Below are 22,556 nucleotides of genomic sequence, written 5' to 3'. Positions count from 1 at the left end.
AATATAGGTAAAAATTAAATAAACAAATTATTTGGAAGAAGAAATTTAATTTCTTTCTCTGCTTATATATTTGCTGAAATAACATTTGTTATTTTTCTAAAAGTTACATTACAGTTATATTACAAAAATCTTATTCAACGATTTATATACAATAATTGGCTATAATTTGTATTCTAACGAAAATGAATTGTAATTCATATCTTTAAGTATTAGTACAATTACATTATTTTATAAAAATGTAATGAATTTAACTTTTCATATACATATGTTTACATATTTATAAATATATATGTAAATACAACAGCGTTATATCATATTATTACTTGGAGGTTTTAGTGGTATTGTACCAACTATAAATTCGTTTGATAAATATATACTCTTTTCATCATCAGTTAACTGTAATTCTTCAGAATAAGTAGTATCATCAGTAGGAGTATTTTTTTGTGCAAATGAGAACAGTGATTTTTCATTAGGTTGATTTGCAACAAGCGATTCATTTATTGTTCCAATTTGATTGTGAGCTGCGCCATTAAATGGTGAATTAGTTTGTTGTGAAATAAATGGATTGGTTGTAGTAGTTGTGGCTGTTGTACTCGTTTGCATAAAAGAAGAAGTAAAACCTCCAAACGTAGGTACAATAAAAGGTGATGATGTTATATTTGTATTACCATTAAAGCTTGTTCCTGTTGTAGCTCCAAATGGCATGGCAGATGAAGTAACCGTGTTGCTTAATGGATTGGTTGTATTTGTTATACCAAATGTTGGCCTTGCAATGGTATATGTTGTATTTTTAGTATCAGTTTGCGAGTTTACTGTACCGAAAGGCGCAATACTAGTCGTAGTTGCTGCGGAGGCAAATGAAGCTGTATTTGTTGCTGGCATAACAGCTAAAGCATTTTGAGGAACTCCAAAATTGCCCACATTACTTGTAGTTTTTGTAACATTAAAAACATTAGTTCCTTGACTCGCAGGAGCAAAGTTCGATGAGGTAATAAATCTACCGAAAATGTTATCACTAGGCACTTGTGTATCTTTGTTAAATGTTTGACCACCAAAAATAGATGGACTAGAATTGTTTGTAAATGATCCTCCAAATACTGTAGTAGTCTTTGACTGCCCAAAAATACTTGTTGAATTAGTAGACATATTTCCTGATGATGTAGTTGATCCTCCAAAGATAGAATTTGATGTTTGTATAGCAGAAGATTCTCCAAATGGACCATTGGTAGATGGTTTATTTTCACCAAACAAGGATGTATTTGATTGAGGCGTATAAAATAAAGAATTAGAAGGTACTACTGTTCCACTATCAAATACTGATGTTGTTGTCTGTGATGTACTTGGTCTGGCAAAAACATTAGTGGTTTGAGTGGTAGTACCAAAATTGCTAGGTTGGCCAAATACTGCTTGCGATGTTGCACCACCAAAAATAGAATTGTTCGTAACTGTACCAAATGCTTGATTATTTTGTCCATTACCAAATACAGGAGAATTCGTAGTACCACCAAATACTGAACTTGAATTAGTTACATTAGGAAATGTCAATGCGTTGTTACCAAAAGTTGAACTAGCACCAAACAAAGATGCTGAATTGTTTGTTCTTGTAAATGGAGATGGATTATTATTCACCGAACCAAAACCTTGACCAAATGTATTATTTTGATTAACAAATGTTTCAGTACCAAATACATTAGTAGTTGTATTATTATTAATTAACATTTGTGAATTTGCAAAAGAGAAGTTTGACATATCTGATGTTCCATTGTTAAATCTATTACCTAAAAGTTTTTTCTTCAAAAAGAAAAAAGAAAGAAAAGGAAAAACAACTTCATTAACAAGTACTTATAATGAATATTTAGATTATGAATGTTTATGTAAATATACTCGCAAGAAATATTCTGTAAAAATATATATAAATTCATAAACATACACAATTTCTTTATAAATTCTTTAATATGATTATAAATAAAACAATTACTTACCAACATTTCTAAAGTTTCTTGTGTAGGATATTTTAAAGCTTCACGTTTTGCTTGCATATCTTGACATAGTTGTTGAAAGCGAAGTTTCTATAAGCAAAAAATAAATGATACAGATCATATATATAGCAGTAAATACATTCAGATTAGTAAGTAAATTAATTGATTAATTTATTAATTTATTTACTGCCTGTTCAACAACACCATTTTTTTGTGCTTGATACATTTCCCATCTAACTTCTTCAGGTGACACATCATCCATGCCAGGTATATTAGGTCGATCTCTGAATGGTGCAAAACATGACAATAACCATTGGCCACCCATCTCTGCACAAAGTACTTCGCGTGCAATAACAACCCTAATATAACATTAATTTTTAGAAGAAAATATGCATATTTATGCAAAATTAAAATGTTTTTGTTTTTTCCTATCACTTACGCTGTCTTATTCTCATCATTGATATTGTTAAGAATTGCTGGAAAGAAAGAAAAAAAAAACAAATTAATCATATAATAATAATAATATAATAAAAAATATAACAATTTTTTACTTACCAAAGCCATTATAATGTTCATATTGACAATATTGTCCATTACGACAATTGCCTTGGCGATAAAACTTACAGGCTGGCATCATATCACTGAAGTAGTATAAATTTCAATAACAAAATTCGTAGTACATGAACACCGTGATGTAAATAATTCTAACTTATTAAGACATATGCTGTATAAAACTCAAAATATATTAATAGACATTTCTCCATGTCTAAAAGGAATAATAGAAAGATAGACAAGAAACGAAAAGAAATCCTGTGAGATTTATAGATACAATAACAAGATTTTTTAAATTTATTTAAACCTATAAGTAAAACAAGCTTTTAATTGTCTCATCAGGTTATTCTACATAATCTCTTGCGCTATAACAATATGTGAAATTTGTGATATATTTTTCGGTCAAAATATTAGAGGCTCGAAATATAGCATCGTATATGGCGCGCATTTAATCATAGTGCAAAGGATTAATGATAAAGTGACGATACACTAAACGTATTAACTCTTTGTTTTAATAACTTTCAAATAATGTTGATTCTGATAAATATATATGTGGGATTCTCTCCGAAACAACAACAAACAAAAAATAGGAATTTCGATAAATTTGATGATAGGTTCTTTGAGGAAGGAAACCTCTCTTCACGGATATGCAATATATTCTGATAAATGAACTACAAAAATAATGATACAGTAACACGTACTCGTTGTTTGACTACTAAACGATAACTGTCTTCTTCGGTCTTTGTCTCGCGGTAAAACACTCTATTACTATTTTACTGTTTACAGTATTCGATCTCTATCCCATTCACTCCTACATCGAAACTTCACACTTTTTATTTCACGCATTAAAAGCTATCTCACTCGTCCTTTCACACACACCACATATATTTATAATTATATAAGTATATTTATAAGTTTATTATTGTCATTTAACTAATGTTACCAACCGTTGGAAATCAAAATTTTAGACAAATGAATAAGTAAGGTTATAATTCATGAATAATGCATATGGTTATATGCACGAAGCTTATACAAAGAGAACGAACGCAGTGTTATAAATGTGTCTACGTATATGCAGTATGAAAGGATGATTTCTATTGCCACTAGAGAGCGTGTCGATTCGATGGGTCAGATTTTTCAAATATATATATACCACACACACATACACACAAAAAATAACACACCACGTACTAAAATCTGAACTCTCGAACACCACCGCCGCCCTTGTGGAGAATTATCGTACCCGATGTTTCCTCATTTTCAATGACACAAATTCGACGAGAACGCGTATCGAGTTCGTTCTCCTTATATATACGCTTCGTGGTTATATGTTTGAATAAAAAGAAGAAAAATAGAGATATAATTGCATTCTTTTAGTAATAAAATATGTCATATTAAATAAAAAAAATAATAATATTTATAATATTAATGATTTATTTAATTAAAAATAATGAATGAAATATTACTTTTTAAAATTGACATTAAAAATATTTCTTAAGTGTACAGATAATTAAAACAATCACTGATATATTATATTATATTATATATTTTTATAATATAATAGTTAATCAATTTATAAATAGTTTACTCTCTCTTTTATAAATTATTATCGATATTATTTAATAACTATAAATTCAATAATATGCATTCATCATAAAAAAAGAAATTGAATTATTTAAAATAATACTTATCTATTCAAAAAGAAAACAATAAAAATATATATATATATAGTTAAATAAGACTGGAATACACTTTTATCTCTCTGATATATAATTAATTTATATAATTTATATATATCTTATTATTTATAAGAATACAAAAAATACACAGTATTATTACAAAATATAACGAACAAAAATAGTATTCGTATGAATCATATGACACATACGTATAGTATTGTTTAATATCCAATTAATTTAAATCAAGAAGATCTTATTCAAGGATCATAAATGAGCAGTATGTTCTGTACCATTTTCATGCTCTAATGCAATTTCTAGCTGCATGCTAATATCCAAAGCAACAAAAGCTACAACAATTAATACTGGTAGACGAAATCTTGACTTCCATCCTAGTTTTAACATAAATATCAATGCACGATGGAGGATACCACCACTACCAAGATAAACTGCTGATGTCATTCTGCATGTACTTATATACATTTACAATGACTTAATTTGTCACATGAAATTATTATTCGAACTTGAATGGCATTTTTAGATTATTTTCATAGATAAAAGTTTTTTTAAGCTTTTATGCATTTTAAAGCAATCTTTCTATTATTGATCAATTATTGAATTCCATGTAATGATATATGCACCTATATTATTATTTATATTCATACAACCTGAACTTCTATAGTTAGTCCAAAAATCACCATTTAAATGGTTAATCAAAGTTCTTGTTGATCAATTGTTAACAAATTTTTTTTTATTATATCTGTAATTGTTGTTTACGAATAATATCTGTGTATGTTTTGGTTTTTTCTATTCAATGTTTTTTAATGTAAGACGATGAAAACTATAACTGCAAACTGCAAGAATAAATACTTATATACCAAGATTTTAATACCAATAAATACAGAAAAGAATAAAAACCAAACAAGTTTTGAGGTGCTTACCTCTAAATACGAGTAATATGTCTTTTTAAAAGATCACTAGAGTATTAATGAAAAAACCAATGTAAAATGGTTGTATTTATGAATCTCCGGATTATTCCAAGAGTTATTTACTATTTTTATTTGTACTTTTCTTTTCTTTTCTTTTTTGTTTTTTCTTTTTTTTTTACAAGATAGTCATAATCAGTGGTGGTAACTTAAAATATCTTCAGTAATATTTAAATTGCCAATTTAACGTATTAAAAAATAGTACTCTAGGATTAAAATTATCTAAATATTTTTTCTTATATATTTTTTTATATAATATGTATTATATGTATCTATTTTTTTACGTTTTATCAAGTAAAAATACGAAAAAAATCATATTCCATTTAATCATATTCAAATTTCAGCAATAAGAAAAATAGGAACTTTTGTAATTCTATGATTGGCTCCAAAAAATCTCTTTGATCCAAATAACATCGAAAGTAGTCGATAATCAATAATATTACATATTCCTGGTCTTAAATTTAATTAGAACTTGCATTTCTTTAAAATTGGTAATGAAAATTTTAATTGGCAAGGGTAAATAAATGTTTATTCGGTTTGGTTGCAATATATTCGTTTTTATAAATATATTAAACTAATTATGGATAATACAGAAGTAGTCAGGTCAGTTGATAATCATTCATATTTTCATTACTTTCAGGTTAAAATTGCAAACTGCAAAGATTTATTATTTACTTTAATTTATGTTTCAGTACAAAAATGGAAAATGGAGGGATGGAATTCGTCGCCAGACCATATCAAATAGATCTTTATGAAACAGCATTGAAATCTAATACTATTATTTATCTACCGACTGGTACGGGAAAAACATTTATAGCAATGATGCTTCTTAAAAGATTAAGTACAGCTGTACAGAAGTATGTAATAATTATTTTTTTTTCTTTCTTTTGATTGATTTTATTCATCATCAATAGTTTGTTAATTATATACCAAAAATAAGCTTTTATATTCTTTTTTTAGACCTTATAGCGAAGGTGGTAAAAGAACAGTGTTTGCAGTTAATACAGTACCTTTAGTAATGCAACAATCTGAATATATTGCAAGACATACAGGTTTATCATGTAAGGGATATTGTGGTGATATGAACGTCGATTATTGGACAAAAGAAATATGGTTAAAAGAATTGGAAGAACATCAAGTACATATATAATACTTATATATTTATAAATATATATTTCTTTTCGTTTTTTGAATAATGTTAATATAAATACGAAATATTTATTAGGTTTTAGTAATGACATCTCAAATATTGGTAGATCTTATTACTCACGGATACTTAAATTTAAATAGAATTAATTTGATTATCTTTGACGAATGTCACAGAGCAGTAAATGATCATCCTATGCGACAAGTTATGCAGCAATTTGAACAATGTGATGCCAAAAAGCAACCTAGAATATTAGCATTGTCAGCAACTTTACTTAATTCTAACGTCAAATTGACTAATATTATAGATTCGATTAAGGTAATAATGAATAATAAGTTATGAGAGAATCTTACATCCTATAAATTATCAACATATCAACAAAAAAAAGTTTTTTTTAAATATATAAAAGAAAATAAGTATAAACATGAATGCATCTGTGATACAAATCATTTTATATTACAGACTTTAGAAATAACATTTCATTCAAAAATAGCAACAGTAGGAAATGTAAAGGGATATTCTGCGAGCCCGAAAGAAGTTTTTATTTACTATGAAAAATATATTATTCCACAAAGTTTGGTCGAATTGATTAAAAGATTAGAAAATTTAAAAGAATTTTTAAACATTTTGTCTTTACCATGTTCTAACTTCAATGAATCAAGTAAAGAGTTTAAAGCAAAACCAATAAACGTAAAACTTCAGTCCATTATCGAAGACATTATAGAACATGTGGAAATGACAGGTAACTATGGCCCCAATAATAGAAATAAATATAATATATAATTAAAGTTAATTATTTATTATTTAAATACGTTTATTTCCAGGTATATATGGCGTTAGTAAGTGTATTTTATTACATTTAATCCAATTAGAATACAAAAAGAGGACCATTGAGGATCATGTATGTATACTAAGAAGATTATATTATATCGGTTTAGCAAGTATAAAATTAATGTGCTATTTATTTCCAGGAAACAATGTTCATCTTTGATTATATATTAACTGAATTATTTACAATAAGAAAAATTTTAGATGATGAAATGAAAGCTTATATAGATCAATATAAAATATTCAAGTAAGCATACATTAAGACTTTTATTAATATATTTTTTAAAGTGTATATATATATAAATATGATTTTATAAATTACAGATTTGTATCGGATCATGTCCTCAAACTTATCAAATTATTGAAACATTTCAATGACAATAAGTTACTCGATCAAAAATTCTGTTGCATTATTTTTGTAAAACGTAGATTTACCGCTAAAATATTGTATCATATTTTAAAGGTAAGAGAAACAAAATTAAAAATAACATTCTTAGTTAATTTATTGAAAAAAAATATAACTGAAATTTTTCAATTTAAAATAAAATGTTTTTACCAAATTTATCTTTGAAAATATTTTATTTTATCTTCTGAATCTAATAAATAATATTTTCTAATTTTATCTTTTAATATCTTTGTTCTAATTTGTTTTTTTTTAAATGTAAGTACAGTGTTCAGGCTAAATTTTTGCAATATATTGCTTATATTATATAAATTTTATGACTGTTTTTATTGATTTACTGTTATCATATTAAAATATCTGTCTGCAATTATACATTTCTGTAAAATCTTATCTTTTCTTTGCTTATTTTTAGGATTTACACGCTACCGATGAAGAATATAAATTTTTGATTCCGGATTATGTGGTAGGGTTTAGTAATAATCCTTTCAAAAATTCTAAAGAAGTTTTGTGTGTTTCTAAGTGGAACAAAGAAGTTTTACAAAGGTTTATCATTTACTTATATTATTTTGTATATATTATTTCTCTGATTACAAATCTCTTAACATTTAGTCAGAATACTATATCATATTATTATAATATTAATACATTATAACATTCTTACAGATTTAGAAATGGATTAAGTAATTGTGTCATAGCAACAGATGTTCTTGATGAAGGGATTGATATACCTACTTGCACACTTATAGTGCGTTTTGATATTCCAACAGATTTCCGATCTTATATGCAAAGTAAAGGACGCGCTCGTCAATCGTCAAGTCAATATGTTATTATGTTAGATAAAAGTGATAATAATTATATCAAGAAACACAAACTATTTAAAGATATTGATGCATCCTTAGAACAGGTATGTCATAATATATATTGTTTTCATAATATAGTGTTTTTTTATATAAATATATATACTGGCCAACGGCCTTGCCTTGTTAAAAAAACTAGTTCCTGTTCGATCACTAAAGTTAAATAATGATTGCACAGTTAGTATTTGGATAGGTGAATTTAGAACACATTGTATACTGTTGACTTTAGAGAAAGACATCAGGGGTATGGAAAAGTGTTGTTAAGATTATTCAAACCCATAAAAAGGAGAATAATAGTAATAACATGTATATATACACTACAACTGAAAGTTTGAATATACCTTCACTGCATTTGCATTACACACAGTTATATACAAGCTATAGGTTTCTATTTTGTTAACATTTCTTTATTTTTGGATGCATTTTATATAACTTTACTTTTATCCAAATACATTGCATCCCTACTTTTAAGTAATAAGCTTTCACGTCCACTTATACTGTTTATGATATCACATGATAATACCTTAAGCGTTTAGCTTTGTTTTTGTTTACACGTATGAGATCTTTCACAAACTAAGGTCGTGATGTCTCAGTAGATTGTTTACATTTTCTACAATTAGATATAAATGAAACGATAAGAAATTAGTAGCTTTAATTAACATGTATTCAAAAATTTTGTCAGTAATGTATATAACCGTTTTATTATAATAAATAAAAATAATCATCCACATCATTGCATGCTTGCTGTACCTCACTAATGACTTTAGTTATCTGTTAAAATTAATTTACTCAATATTAGGATTATATTATTTGCTTTTGTATAAATTCCTCTCATCTAATATATATGAAATTATTAATTTTATCCTAATTTTATTATATTCTCTCAGATTTTAGTAGGAAAATCGAATCTTCGGGAAAAACCTACTGAAAAGGAAATTGAGGAATATTTATATACTTACACAATCGATCCATATGTAATAAAAACTAAGGATGGCGTCGTCAAAAGTGTACTAACAGAGCAAGCTGCAATTTCTTTAGTAAATAAATATTGCAGTGTATTGTTGAAGTCGAAATTAGTATCCTTAGTTCCAATTTGGAAGTTGTATACAATTGAAGACAAGTACCAGGTATTCCCATTACATTAGTTTTATTGAAAAAAGAAAAGGAAAAGAAGAATTATAGTTAGATATTAACTATATTTGATTGGCATATACGTATAATACAATAAATTTCCTAGGTATCCCTTCAATTACCAACCATATCTCCATTAAAAGACATAATATTTGGAGACATTATGTCTTCTATAGATGGAGCTAAAAGATCTGCTGCTTTTAAAACTTGTATTAAATTGTATGAAATTGGTGAATTATCCGACAATTTATTGCCGACTGTGAATGAAATAATACACGATACAGATCATCTATTTCCAAATTGGATAGAGGAAAACTGTAACAACATAAGCGGTACTGCTAGAAAAAGAAGATCTCATGAAATTCATGTAATTATTCAACTACTACTATTATTATTTTTATTATTTTCGTAGTTCTCTGGATGAATGTATTATTATTAATACGCCGTCCAGCACTTCATAGGCTCCCTTCGTGATCCTCGCCACTGTCCCTTCATAGCCTGAAACAACTTCCCTAAATTTCGAATCCAAACTGGTCTTGGTTAATCCCACAGCTTAACTCGCTTCCTATTTATCCCGGACGAGCCTCCAAAACTGTAACACTCCTCGGAAACGGATTAAAATAAGAACAAAAACTTTATGAACGCTAAGAACAACAATATAATAAGCATAGTCCCTTTTAGAAAATCCCGCGTACTCTTTACTAATATGTCCGCACGCCGCGGCTTCTCGTCCAGATCTCTCTGAAGTTCCTACCATAAACAAACGAGTCGTCTGGAAACAACTTTCTCGCCCTTTTTCGCAGGGCGACTCAGACTGGCTCGCAACAATATATATCTAATTTTATAATATAATTTATCTTAAATAAAATAAATAGTAACTTATAAAATATTATAAAAATTAGATGAGAGAAGAAATGTTATTAAAAAATTTATTTTTTTTTATAGCATCCAGAGCCATTATTTGGTGCATATCCTTCAGCAGGAACCGAATTATATCTTCATATTCTTAATTTTAGTCCAGCGTATTCAGTACCACAAGATAATAGAAATTTAATATTTTATAATTTATTAAACGATCCAGCAGGATTTGGAATACTTTCAACGAAATCAATTCCAAAGGTAAATAAATATTCTTCTTCTTCTTTTTCTTCTTCTTTTTATTAGGACTTCGTCCTGTTATAATAGCTTTTTTATTGCTATTTCTGGGAGCGATTTATTGTTTTTACCGAGGGTAGGTTGCTAGCCTCACCCTCGAACCCTCTCCTTTTGTCTGGGCTTGGGACCAGCTCTAGATGCTAACTAGGCGGAGTTTTGGCGTCAACGGTACATAGTATTTCCAAGTGGTTCACCCATCCAAGTAATATACTAACCGTGCTCAGCGCTGCTTGACTTACAAGGGGACCTTACACTGGGACCCCCACAGATCTTAACGAGCTTTGGTATATTAGTAGTATACTTTTAGGGTGTTATCGTGGTAAAGGGTTTTTTCAAAATGCCTAGCCATTTTTGAGAAAAAAGGTTTTAAAGTCTTGATTTTTGTTTTATATATGTTTATATTATCTTAATTTCGACCGTATATCAAGTGGCGTGATAGCGTCAGTAGTATCGTTCTCGCTTCTCGCGCCGTTAGTCAGTGTTCAATCCTTCGTGGGGGAAGTATTTTTAATAATTTTTTTCTATCTGTTTTTTAATTTTTTTTTCATATTTCTTAATTTTTAAATATATACAGGAAAGAGAAAATTATTTATTACAAAAAAATTAGAAATAATAAATTTTTTAACATCTTGCGCAAATAATAAAGGAAAATTGATTACTTGAATTACAGTTAACATTTTATTTTTTAACAGGTATATAAAAATAGATAAATCTTCAATATACTAACAAATAACATTCGTATATATTCTAATCATTAACAATTTCATGTATAATTTTTTTATATCTATGAGTTTTAACATTTATTTTACATCTATTATTATTTAATAGACGTAGGTTCCAGAGTGATAGTTATTGTAAAAGCATTCAAAACAATAAATTTTTTCACATCTCGCGCAATTAATGAAAGATGACTTGTTACATAAACAACGATTTTTTAAAAGATCTGTTGGAAAACAAACCTGATGAACGTTTAAAAATATTTCTCTTTCATTTGGTTTTAATAAGGCATGAACTTAATATTATATCTACATGAAATTGTTAATGATTAGAATATATACGAATGTTATTTGTTAGTATATTGAAGATTTATCTATTTTTATATACCTGTTAAAAAATAAAATGTTAACTGTAATTCAAGTAATCAATTTTCCTTTATTATTTGCGCAAGATGTTAAAAAATTTATTATTTCTAATTTTTTTGTAATAAATAATTTTCTCTTTCCTGTATATATTTAAAAATTAAGAAATATGAAAAAAAAATTAAAAAACAGATAGAAAAAAATTATTAAAAATACTTCCCCCACGAAGGATCGAACACTGACTAACGGCGCGAGAAGCGAGAACGATACTACTGACGCTATCACGCCACTTGATACACGGTCGAAATTAAGATAATATAAACATATATAAAACAAAAATCAAGATTTAAATTTATTCATATAGGTTCATATAGGTTTCATTTAAAACCTTTTTTCTCAAAAATGGCTAGGCATTTTGAAGAAACCCTTTACCACGATAACACCCTAAAAGTATACTACTAATATACCAAAGCTCGTTAAGATCTGTGGGGGTCCCAGTGTAAGATCCCCTTGTTAGTGATTGAACAAGAACTAGTGCTTCCAGCGCAGCATGGTTGTTGACTAAATAAATATTCAAAGCTAATAAATATACTATATTTATAAGGATTTGTATATATGTGTAAATTTAAAAAATCTTATTTGTTTTGTATTCATTAGATTCCATCATTTCCTATCTTCATGAATGTTGGAGAGCTAAATGTTAATACTAAAGTTGATTATGAAAAACTAGTTTTAACTGATGAACAGATTGAGGAACTCAAAATTTTTCATACCACAATATTTAGTAAAATTGTATTAGTAATTAAAGAATTCATGACATTTGATATTGATAATCTTGATAATTGTTTTCTTATTGTACCAAGTAAGTAACAAAGGTACCTTCTCTTTTTTTGCACAATTTAACCCATAGAAAATATTGTATTTATTACTAAACTTCTTTTTCTTTTACAGCTGATAATGAAAACAAAATAAATTGGAGTGTTGTCGAGAAATATAAATATATCAGTTATACTAAATGTCTTACATCATTAAGACCTTCCGATTACGAGTTAGCATTGATTGTTCCTAATTATAGAGCATCTCCAAATGTATATATCGTCACACAAGTATGTGATGACCTTGTACCCAATTCATGTTTTCCGGGTTCTGATTTTTATACTTATGTTGAATATTATGAAGAGAAACATGAGTTAAAAATACAAGACTTAAACCAATCAATGTTAGAAGTAAAATCAATTTCAAACAAAATTAATTGTATAAAACCAAGGTATGTATAATTCCTATGCGTGAAAAGAGAGAATAAAAACATTTGTACATTTTTACAGATCTATGAAATCTGGTTTAAGTAAACGAAAACGTGCAGATGCACTTGAAGATTATGATGAACATTTAGTACCAGAACTGTGTTCTAAAATTGAATATCCTGCATTGTATTGGCTTAAAGCAACCACATTACCATCGGTTCTTCATAGAATTTCACAATTTTTAATTGCATTAGATTTAAGAGAGATTATTGTTCAAGAGGCAAAGCTGGGTATTTCAATACATGATCTTAAAGATCATGATTGGCCTCCTTTGATTATAGATGCACTAGAATCTCCAATTAAATCAGAACAGGTGTTAGAAAGTGCATTAGATGAAGTTATAGAAACTGAACAGCCAGTGCCAGATTTGAATGGACCTGAAATTGATGGTATTCTATGATTTTAAAAATTATTTAACCCTTTCGCTACTACGGGCCGCTATAGTGGCCTTCCATAAGATGCCACTGTAATTGCAATGTATTAATGCCAATGCCAATGTAAATTAAAGAGTGCATGCTAAGACGTTATAAATACTCTGGAATACCCTTTATTTACAAATACCCTTTGGAGAAAAATTTCCATGTCGGCGTGATGTTGCGGCACTCCGTTCAGCGGAAGTACCGCGGCGGAGAACCCACCCGTAGCGAAAGGGTTAACAATATAAAAGCAATGCATATGTTTTAATACATACTTTATTGTATATAGTTCTAAATACCGATGCAAGTCTGTATCCTTGGTCAAAAGAACAAGAACCATCAGATTTAGAGAGAAATGCTGAGCAAGTACAATTAATCGATATTCAATATTACTATAATTTTATGTGTGCTTCCCAACTAGAGGTAAAATCATATATATATATATATATATACACACACACACAATATGTACACACAAGATAATTACAAATAATTCATCGGACTGCGTTAGGATTGCCTTAAGATTACGTCTGAGGTCTTCTTTTTTTTTATATGTCATTCCGTTTTTTATTAGTAATATTTGGTAAAATACAATTTTTAAATCTCGATGAATCATTTTAATTGTCCTATATATATGTATATATATATGTGTATTATATTTTTTTATTTGTAATTATTATAGAAGTCTGCAGAACGTAAATCCAAAATAATTAGTTATTCAAGTAAACCTGATGTATCAGTACCAACTTTAAAAATACTAGATAAAACTTATAATGATATAGGACCAGACCCAGTACTAATAATACAGGTAAATAAAATATCAAATTCCAATTTATATATGTTATCGTGAAAGACCGAAGTTGGAAAATGTCAAGATTTATATGGTCGTTTGTCACACATACCAAATATGTCGGTGAAGTACTGAATATTTGGGTTTATTTCTATACATTAATATTTCGGTCATACACCAAGCGACTATGTGAATCCTGATATTCTCCATTTTCGGTCTTGTACGGTAACATATATCTTCTTCTTCTTCTTTCTTTAGTTTAGGCAAATTGCCTGTTTCGTAGCGACGTTTTTCTGCCTATTGCACTGTTAAATTGTCGCACCATCGTTTTCGTGGGCGTCCCGTGCTTCTGCGGCCTACAGGTGACTTATCCCGTGCAATTCTGACAATTCTTCCGTTGTCCATTCTGTTAATATGTTCGTTCCATTCTTTTTTTCTTTTTAGTATCCATTCGTTGATGTTTTCCACTTTGCATGTTCTTCTTATATCTTCACTTCTCTCTCGATCCAGTAGTGTTTTTCCAGCTATTCTGCGAAGAACTCTCATTTCGGTTGTCTCTAGTAACTGTTTCGTTTTCGCCGTGTCTGGTCGAGTTTCTGCGGTATGTGACATAATAGGTCTTACCATTGCCTTGTAGATTCTTGCTTTGGTCTCTATGTCAATGTTTTTGTTTCGCCATATTGTGTCATTCAAACAACCCGCTATTCTGGATGCCTTCATTGTCTGTTCTCTTACCTCTGCTTCAACATCACCATATCCTGAGATTTCTATTCCTAGGTACTTAAATCTCATTTCCTGCTGAATAACCTTCCCTTCCACTTCCAGTTTGCATCTTAACGGCGTCTTTGATGTTGTCATGCATTTAGTTTTCTGGGCCGATATTTTCATGTTGAATGATTTGGCTATGCAGTTAAATCGGTGTAGTAGACGTTGTAGATCATCCTCATTTTCGGCCACTAATACAGCGTCATCAGCATAGCATAGGATGGTTATTTCTTCACTGCCCATTTTATATCCTTTTAGCAGTCTTACGTTTCTTATTATTTCGTCCATAATGATGTTAAAAAGCAGGGGACTTAGGGAATCCCCTTGTCGGATACCACGACCTGCATCAATCGGTTCAGTCAAGGCGCCATTTATCTTTGCTTGGATCTTATTGTTTCTATAGATGTCCTCTATGGTCTTGATAAGATTGTTCGGAATTTGCCGGTTATAGAGGAGGTGTATAACATCCTTTAACTGCACTCGGTCGAATGCCTTTTCCAAATCAATGAAACACATATATGCTGGTCTGTTGTATTCAATTGATTTTTCTGTTATCTGTCTTATGATGAAAACCGCGTCTGTGCACGATCTGCCTGATCTGAATCCCTGCTGTTCGTCTTCTAGATTCGTTAAGCTGTTAATTTTATTCGTTATAATCTTTGTCGTTAGTTTTAATGAAGTGTTTAAAAGATTGATTCCCCTGTAGTTTGTAGGCAACTTTTTGTCTCCTTTTTTAAACATAACTATAGTTGTACTAGTTCGCCATTCGTCAGGTATTTTGTGTTGGCATAGTATTTTTTGGATTAGGAATGTTATTTGTTGTGTGAGACGTTGACCACCATATTTTATTAGCTCGTTTTGGATGCCATCTTGCCCTGGGCTCTTCCTATTCTTTAGTCTTCGAATAGCTGTTTCTACATCACTGGACTCAATTTGTATGTCGCTTCTGGTTATTATTTCTGGCGTATTTAGTTCCGTTTGAGGTTCTTCTGATTTATAGAGCTCTGTTAGATAGTTAATCCAATTTTCTTTTGTGATCTGGTTTGTTTCTATCATTTCATTGACCTCCTTTCTTTGATTTCTAATAAATCGCCAGATTTGTTTTTGGAGTCCATAGAAGTCACTCTCCATTCTTTTCGAAAAAATCTCCCAATAATTTTGCTTTGTTTGCCTTACTAATGTCGCTGTTTGATTCCGGATTCGTCTATACGTTTCGTATGACTCAGGTGTTCTTAATGTCCTATAGTTAAGGTATGCTATTTTCTTTTTTTTGCATATTTCCTTAATCTCTGGGCGGAACCAAGGAGTTTTGATCATTCTAGCCCGGTTTTTTACAGTTCGTGTTCCCAGGGCTTCATATGCAGCTTCTAAAATGTTGGTTCTTAGTTTCTTCCAGGCTATGTTTATGTTATCTTCTTCTTTTATTGGGCTTTTTTCGATTTTTTCTTTCAACCTGTTCTCGTATAGTTGTTTGGTTGATAAGTTCCATAGTGACTCGATGTTTATTTTCACTTCTTGAGTTACTCGTGCAAGATTTCTTTGGGGTTTAAACTTCATTCTTATCTTTGCTAATAGCAGGCTATGATCGCTTCCTACATCCGCGGAATTTAACGTCCTGATATCTAATATTTGGTTTGGTTGGACGTATCTGTTGGTAACAATGTAATCAATTGTAGACCTGAAGCCTCTGGTGTTGCTGTATGTAAATTTATAGTGTTCCTTATGATTGTAAAATGTATTATTAATCCTTAGCTCGTTAAATGTGCATAGCTGTGTCATTAGTTCTCCATTGTCATTTAACACGTTTTCGTTGAACCTTTGTTTTATTCCAGGTATTATTTCGTTTCCGATGCGGGCGTTAAAATCTCCAAGGATTATCATTTGTTGGTTACTTGGTAATGATCCGACTAAATTTTGTAGTTGGTCGTAGAAGGCTTCTCTTTCTTCTTTTGTTTTATTATCTTCTGGTGCATAAATTGACACTATATTTAATTTTTGATTTTCCGCTTCCATTTTTACAACCAAGATTCGTGAAGATACGTAATTACATTCTTGTATGTTGTTTTGATACTTCTTAGACACTGCGATGGCTACCCCTTCTTTTGCCCTGATTTGTTGTTCTACACCACTATAGATCACTAAGTAGTCTTCGTACTGTATTTGTCCTTTGCCTTTCTTTTTGGTCTCTTGTAAGGCGCAAATATCTATGTTATTATCCTTCAGTTCTTTCAGGGTTTCTTGATCTTTATTATTGAATGACTTGATGTTCCATGTAGCCAGTCGCATTATATGTTCTTTCTTCCATTTCGTTGTCCATTTCCTTGCATGTGTCGTCATCTGTATATCCGTCCTGTTCCGAGGCAAAAACTCTTCTCTATGAGCAAATTTCTTTTTTTTACGTTGGGTAGGGAGCTAACCTGATCCAACAACCTTCCTCCTTTTCCCGGGCTTAGGACCGGCAACATGATCGCTGATCTGCGATCATGCAGGCGGAGTTGGCGGTAACATATATGTTCTATAAAATTGTTGTAACAATAATAATAATAGTATAACTTTTTATTTTTTTTCAGGCGCTTACGACTGCCGGAAATGATGTATTTGATTTGGAAAGATTAGAAACTTTAGGAGATTCTTATTTAAAATTTATTTCATCTTTATATTTATATACCCACTATCCAACTTATAATGAAGGTCGTTTGACTGCACTTAAAGGAAAGATAATTGGAAACCGAAATTTATATTATTGTGGAACAAAAAAGTCCATCCCAGGATATATGAAAGTTGACGACTTTATACCACTGAGCACGTTTATCCCTCCGGCTTATACAACATTTCGTCCTTTACAACAAATTTTATTAGATAACAAGGTTTTGATTTCTTTCTTTTCTTTTAATTATTTTATTAATTGATATTATACTTTTGTTTTCTCTATCTTATTTATATTAAAAATGAATTGGGCACTACTTTTTTATAAAAGGTATCACCGAATGTGTTGTACGATATTGAAATACCCGAAATAGAAAGATTTTCTGGATATATAAGTGGAGATACAAAAAATAGTATGCAAATAAAAGTTTTGGATTCGATTGATGCAGAAACTCAAACAGGTATTGAGTATTTCTTAGGTATGCAAGTAGTTTCAGATAAATCTATTGCAGATTGCGTAGAAGCATTAATAAGCGTGTATCTTAAGGTAAGATCATTTTACTATTTAATATTATTGCATTGTTGTTTTTATTATTATTAATAATATTTTTTATACTATTATTATTTACTTAAACAGAGTATGGGATTGGTAGGAGCTGTTAAACTAATGATTTGGCTTAATATTTTGCCTTCCAATACTGATATTCACTCATTATTATATAGTGTTTCACAAAAGCCAGAAATTGGTTTAGAAGATCCAAATCTGTATATGCCATGGGCTGACAAACTAGAAACCAATATGGGTTATAAGTTTAAAAATAGAGCATATTTGTTACAGGTAATTTAAGACGCTAATAATCTATTTATCTCTCTTTCTCTCTATCTCTCTCTATCTTCCTTTCCAAACAGTAATAATAATTTTTAAATGTATTAACAATTATAATATTTTATGTTTAAAGTCACACACACATACACATACACACACAAATATTGATAAAATATATTTATATTTTTATAGGCCTTCACACATCCATCTTTCACAGAAAATAATATAACAGAAGGTTATCAAAGATTAGAATTTTTAGGTGATGCTATTATTGGTAAGAATGAGGAAATTTATATAAATTTATTATCAATATGTGTATATTTGTATACTTCATATATATTTATTATTTTATTCTAAAGCATAATTATTTTTCTCATTTCATTTCAGATTTCTTAATTACTGCTTACATTCATCAAAATTTGGAATCATTAAATCCTGGTGATGTGACAGATCTGAGATCTGCACTTGTAAATAATATTACGTTTGCATGCTTAGCTGTAAAGTATGGTTTGCATACATCTCTTTTGTACTACGCTCCGCAATTAAATGATGTTATTGATCGATTCGTTAAATTTCAAGAAGAAGGAAATCACACGGTTGATAACGAGGTAAATTATTCATATCTTATAGTCTACATACCGATATGGATAATATAAAAATATAATTTCTCTCTCTCTCTCTTCTCTTCTGTTTTATTATATATTTTTATTTGAAAATTTTTAAACTCGTAGAGAGAGAGAATAATTTATAAAATTTTGATGAATTATTTTCTTATAGAATTTGTGGATCTTACTTAAAGAAGAAGAATGTAATATGGCTGAATATGTTGATGTTCCTAAAGTTTTAAGCGATATATTTGAATCTTTTATAGCAGCTATTTATATAGATACTTGCAAAGATATTAAAAAAGTCTGGGAAATTTTATATGCTCTTATGTACAAAGAAATTGGTACGTTTCTGAGAACCCTTTTCATCATCCAGTAACTAATATTTTTTCTTTATTTTTTTTAAGACGACTTTTTTTATAATATTATGAGCGCATATGATTCCTATTAAACACAAGAATTTTATATATTTTTACAGATACCTTTAGTCAAAATATTCCAAAGCAACCTGTACGTTTAATCTATGAGAAGCTAGGATCAAATGCTAAGTTTTTGTAAATTTCATTTTAGAATAGAACTTTATTTTTCTGTTTTATGAATAGTATAAAATAGTTTTTAATTTTAAAATTATTCTTTCTAGCTCTGCTACTATAGTAGAAGGTACAAATACTATTATGGTACCTTTAGAAATAGTAACCAAAAGGGTAACAAAAATTTTTCATGGATTTGGTGCCAATAAGAAGCAAGCTAAATGTGCAGCAGCAAAACAGGCTTTGAAGTATTTACGTTGTAGAAATGAATAGGTATAAGAATAAGATATATTTTTATATAGTTTCTAATATTTTTTTAATAATATCTTATGTTCTTAAATATTTTTTTATATATTATTATCTGGTAATTGGACAAGAAAATAAATTCTATTACGTATGGTAATTATTTCGATGCCTTTTTAACCAAAATTAGTATTTATTTATAAAGTAATCATACATCTGTTATTTTTTTAAATAGTCTCCATTATTTTCAAAGACTTTGATCCATCTTTCAGACAACTGTCGAATTCCTTGACAAAAAAAGACAACGATTTTTTTGCAATGAATTTAATGTCAATGTTTAATGTATAAATCTAATTTAAATAAATATATACTTTAAATTGCTTAAAATTATATATAACATTTATACTCTTTATTTATATATATATACATACTTATATTCAAATTTTATTATTAATAAATTTTAATAGACGATTATATAATTTAAACAGAGTAAAATTATATAAATGCTTAGTTATATTTACATTCAATTTAATTTTCATCTTTCCTTTTTTTCAAAGACGGTCGATCAAAAACTTGTTTCATTCCAGCAGCTTGATTATTATGAAACTTGAGGTTTTGAGCAGTTTCTGATATCCAAGGTGAATCAAATTGGGTAGTATCTTGATCAACTAAATGAGTATATTTAGTTCTACCACTACGACCAAAGTTTTTAACTTGCATTACTTTTGGTAATATTGTCTTATCAAAGTGATCTTCCAAAGTAGCACCGGAAAAGTCTCTTTTAAATATGTTATCATCTTTGTCCAAGTAGAAGGCACCACGATGATAATATTTCTGTAAAAATTTATATTTTCCTTTAGCAGCTTTGTTAGTTATTACTTTTGGATTTAATCGAGCTTCTTGTCTACGCTCTTCCTCCGTCATATTACGTATTCGTTCAATTTCTAATCTTTCCTTTTCAATTTGTTCCCTTTCTTCTCTATCTCGTTTAATTCTTTTCAATTCTCTTAATTTCCAAGCTTCGTATTCGACTTCATCGTTTTCATCATCTGTACAAACATCCTCGAGCTTTCCCTCTTGCTCGTTGTTAGTTTTGTTTACTTGTGTTTCTTTTCTAATAGCTTCTTCTACCATACGGAAAGTTTGCCTTTTCCTTTCCTCAGCTAATTTTTTAGCTTCTATTTCAGCTTGTTTCTGTTTCATAGCTTCTTTTTCTTTTTCCATAACAGTAATTCTATCCTTTTTTCTAACAAAAACTGGCTTAAGTCTTGGGCCAGTTTCTTCTTCCGAATCTGTGTATTCCTCATATTCAGAGCTTTCTTCGGTACTGTCGCCAGATCTTTCATCTTCTTCTCCATGTAATAATTCTTCTTCTGTCTCTTTTTTCGATAATACTCGTTGTTTCAAGGCTTCGCGTCTTCGCTCTATCTCCGAGTCTGATAATTCTTCATCTTCTGAAGAATCTGAACTTTCTAATTTGATCCTTTCACGTGATCTTTCTGGTTCTACCTCAATTAATTCTGGTTCATGAATATGTCTTTGTCTTTCAATATTAGATTCCACAGTTGAATCTCTTTGTCTTTCTAATCGTGTTAATCTCCTTAAGCGTGGATCATCTTCGTCTCTTATTTTAACTGCTTGAGCGGTATGTGGAATATCAGTAATGGTTTCATTATCATCATAATTTTTGTGAACACGCTTTTCTAGAAAGTCTTCATCTTCTGATTCTTCTTCTGAACTAGCCACTGGAGCATAATCAGGACGTTTACCAGATACATAACGATGAACTTTTACTTTTTTCATAGAAAGTTCTCCTGTAAAAATAGAAAAGAAATTATATTTAATATAAATATAAAGTATTAATCAAAGACTAATTACTTAACATATAATTTTATAATATATATAAATTTTTTTGCTAAAAATTTTTTGAAAAATATGATATCATTATAACTAACCTTTATCATTTTTTACTGGTACAGCACCCGCTGTACTTTGTATTCCCATAGGTGCGGGTGCTAAAGAATTATTGGTTACAAAATAATCCATCATCATTTTGACGTTATTGTTGAAATAACAATTATTAAATTCTCTTTTTTCTCCACTTTTTTCTCTGTAAAATTAAGACCACTATAACAAGCTTCGACTAACTACAATTAATTATAATTCATATGAAAGGAAAAATAGGGTTTACAATATTAAGATCTAGATGGCAGCGTGTACCATAAACTTGTGGCGGACACGCAACACGTGTCAGAGCGCTTACCGCACTGAAGCGCTAGCGAAAGGCGCGGAACTTAGCAGTACTAAAATAAAAAATCTCTAGGCAGTTACACGCTAACTTGTATCAAAGATCAAAAGTGAAAATTCTGAAATATTAAATTTTGGTTATCTAACTTTGGTTATCAAACGAAAATATAATATTACCTTGTTAAACGGTTTTTCCACCTCTACCCTTCACCATTCATTACTCGCCATAAACTTGTGGGGAATATCCTACATCTCAGCGCTTCCTCATGAACGTGTAAAGGCGCTTCACACTCGCCGTCCGGTAAACAGCCAATGAGAATGCTTCATACTTACCTTCTGGCAAGCGACCAATGAGAACACTGCATGCGCAACATCTGACAAGCAGCCAATA

General features: G+C 29.5%; 3 protein-coding genes and 1 long non-coding RNA gene across 5 annotated transcripts; 1 reads left to right on the top strand and 3 right to left on the bottom strand.

The window, feature by feature from the left end:
- Positions 1–96: 96 nt before the first annotated feature.
- LOC122524928 (nucleoporin-like protein amo1) lies at positions 97–3,788 on the bottom strand. The gene is made up of 6 exons (XM_043647448.1): positions 3,233–3,788; positions 2,535–2,620; positions 2,419–2,455; positions 2,167–2,338; positions 1,983–2,069; positions 97–1,791 (listed from the first exon to the last, which is right to left on the bottom strand). The coding sequence occupies exons 2-6, from the start codon at positions 2,614–2,616 to the stop codon at positions 307–309; spliced, it is 1,863 nt and encodes a 620-aa protein (XP_043503383.1). The 5' UTR covers positions 2,617–2,620; positions 3,233–3,788; the 3' UTR covers positions 97–306.
- A 1,152-nt stretch (positions 3,789–4,940) lies between these two features.
- Positions 4,941–5,342, bottom strand: LOC122524725. Its single transcript, XR_006305610.1, has 2 exons — positions 5,149–5,342; positions 4,941–5,061 (listed from the first exon to the last, which is right to left on the bottom strand). It is a non-coding gene; the product is annotated as an uncharacterized LOC122524725 (long non-coding RNA).
- Positions 5,343–5,693: 351 nt separating this feature from the next.
- On the top strand, positions 5,694–20,098 carry LOC122524677 (endoribonuclease Dicer). Of its 2 annotated transcripts, XM_043647053.1 has the most exons (26): positions 5,694–5,796; positions 5,886–6,050; positions 6,154–6,331; positions 6,419–6,658; positions 6,803–7,082; positions 7,165–7,241; positions 7,312–7,415; positions 7,493–7,631; positions 7,984–8,114; positions 8,235–8,475; positions 9,316–9,555; positions 9,666–9,926; positions 10,505–10,678; positions 12,451–12,655; positions 12,745–13,060; positions 13,119–13,486; positions 13,803–13,936; positions 14,196–14,321; positions 17,639–17,935; positions 18,046–18,261; positions 18,352–18,552; positions 18,733–18,814; positions 18,928–19,148; positions 19,318–19,489; positions 19,624–19,699; positions 19,786–20,098. In XM_043647053.1, exons 1-26 carry the CDS (start codon positions 5,774–5,776, stop codon positions 19,946–19,948), a joined length of 4,830 nt encoding a protein of 1,609 aa, XP_043502988.1. In that variant the 5' UTR covers positions 5,694–5,773; the 3' UTR covers positions 19,949–20,098. The 2 variants fall into 2 exon arrangements, with proteins under 2 accessions (XP_043502988.1, XP_043502989.1); XM_043647054.1 differs by lacking the exon at positions 5,694–5,796 and having other exon boundaries at positions 5,898–5,989.
- Positions 20,099–20,402: 304 nt separating this feature from the next.
- Positions 20,403–22,164, bottom strand: LOC122524676 (microfibrillar-associated protein 1). Its single transcript, XM_043647052.1, has 2 exons — positions 21,874–22,164; positions 20,403–21,732 (listed from the first exon to the last, which is right to left on the bottom strand). Exons 1-2 carry the CDS (start codon positions 21,968–21,970, stop codon positions 20,447–20,449), a joined length of 1,383 nt encoding a protein of 460 aa, XP_043502987.1. The 5' UTR covers positions 21,971–22,164; the 3' UTR covers positions 20,403–20,446.
- Between the last annotated feature and the right edge of the window lie 392 nt (positions 22,165–22,556).

The sequence above is a fragment of the Polistes fuscatus genome, unplaced genomic scaffold, assembly GCF_010416935.1.
Source record: "Polistes fuscatus isolate 324 unplaced genomic scaffold, CU_Pfus_HIC Scaffold8, whole genome shotgun sequence".
In the NCBI taxonomy this organism is placed as follows: domain Eukaryota; kingdom Metazoa; phylum Arthropoda; class Insecta; order Hymenoptera; family Vespidae; genus Polistes; species Polistes fuscatus.
This window is presented reverse-complemented; position numbering and strand designations above follow the sequence as displayed.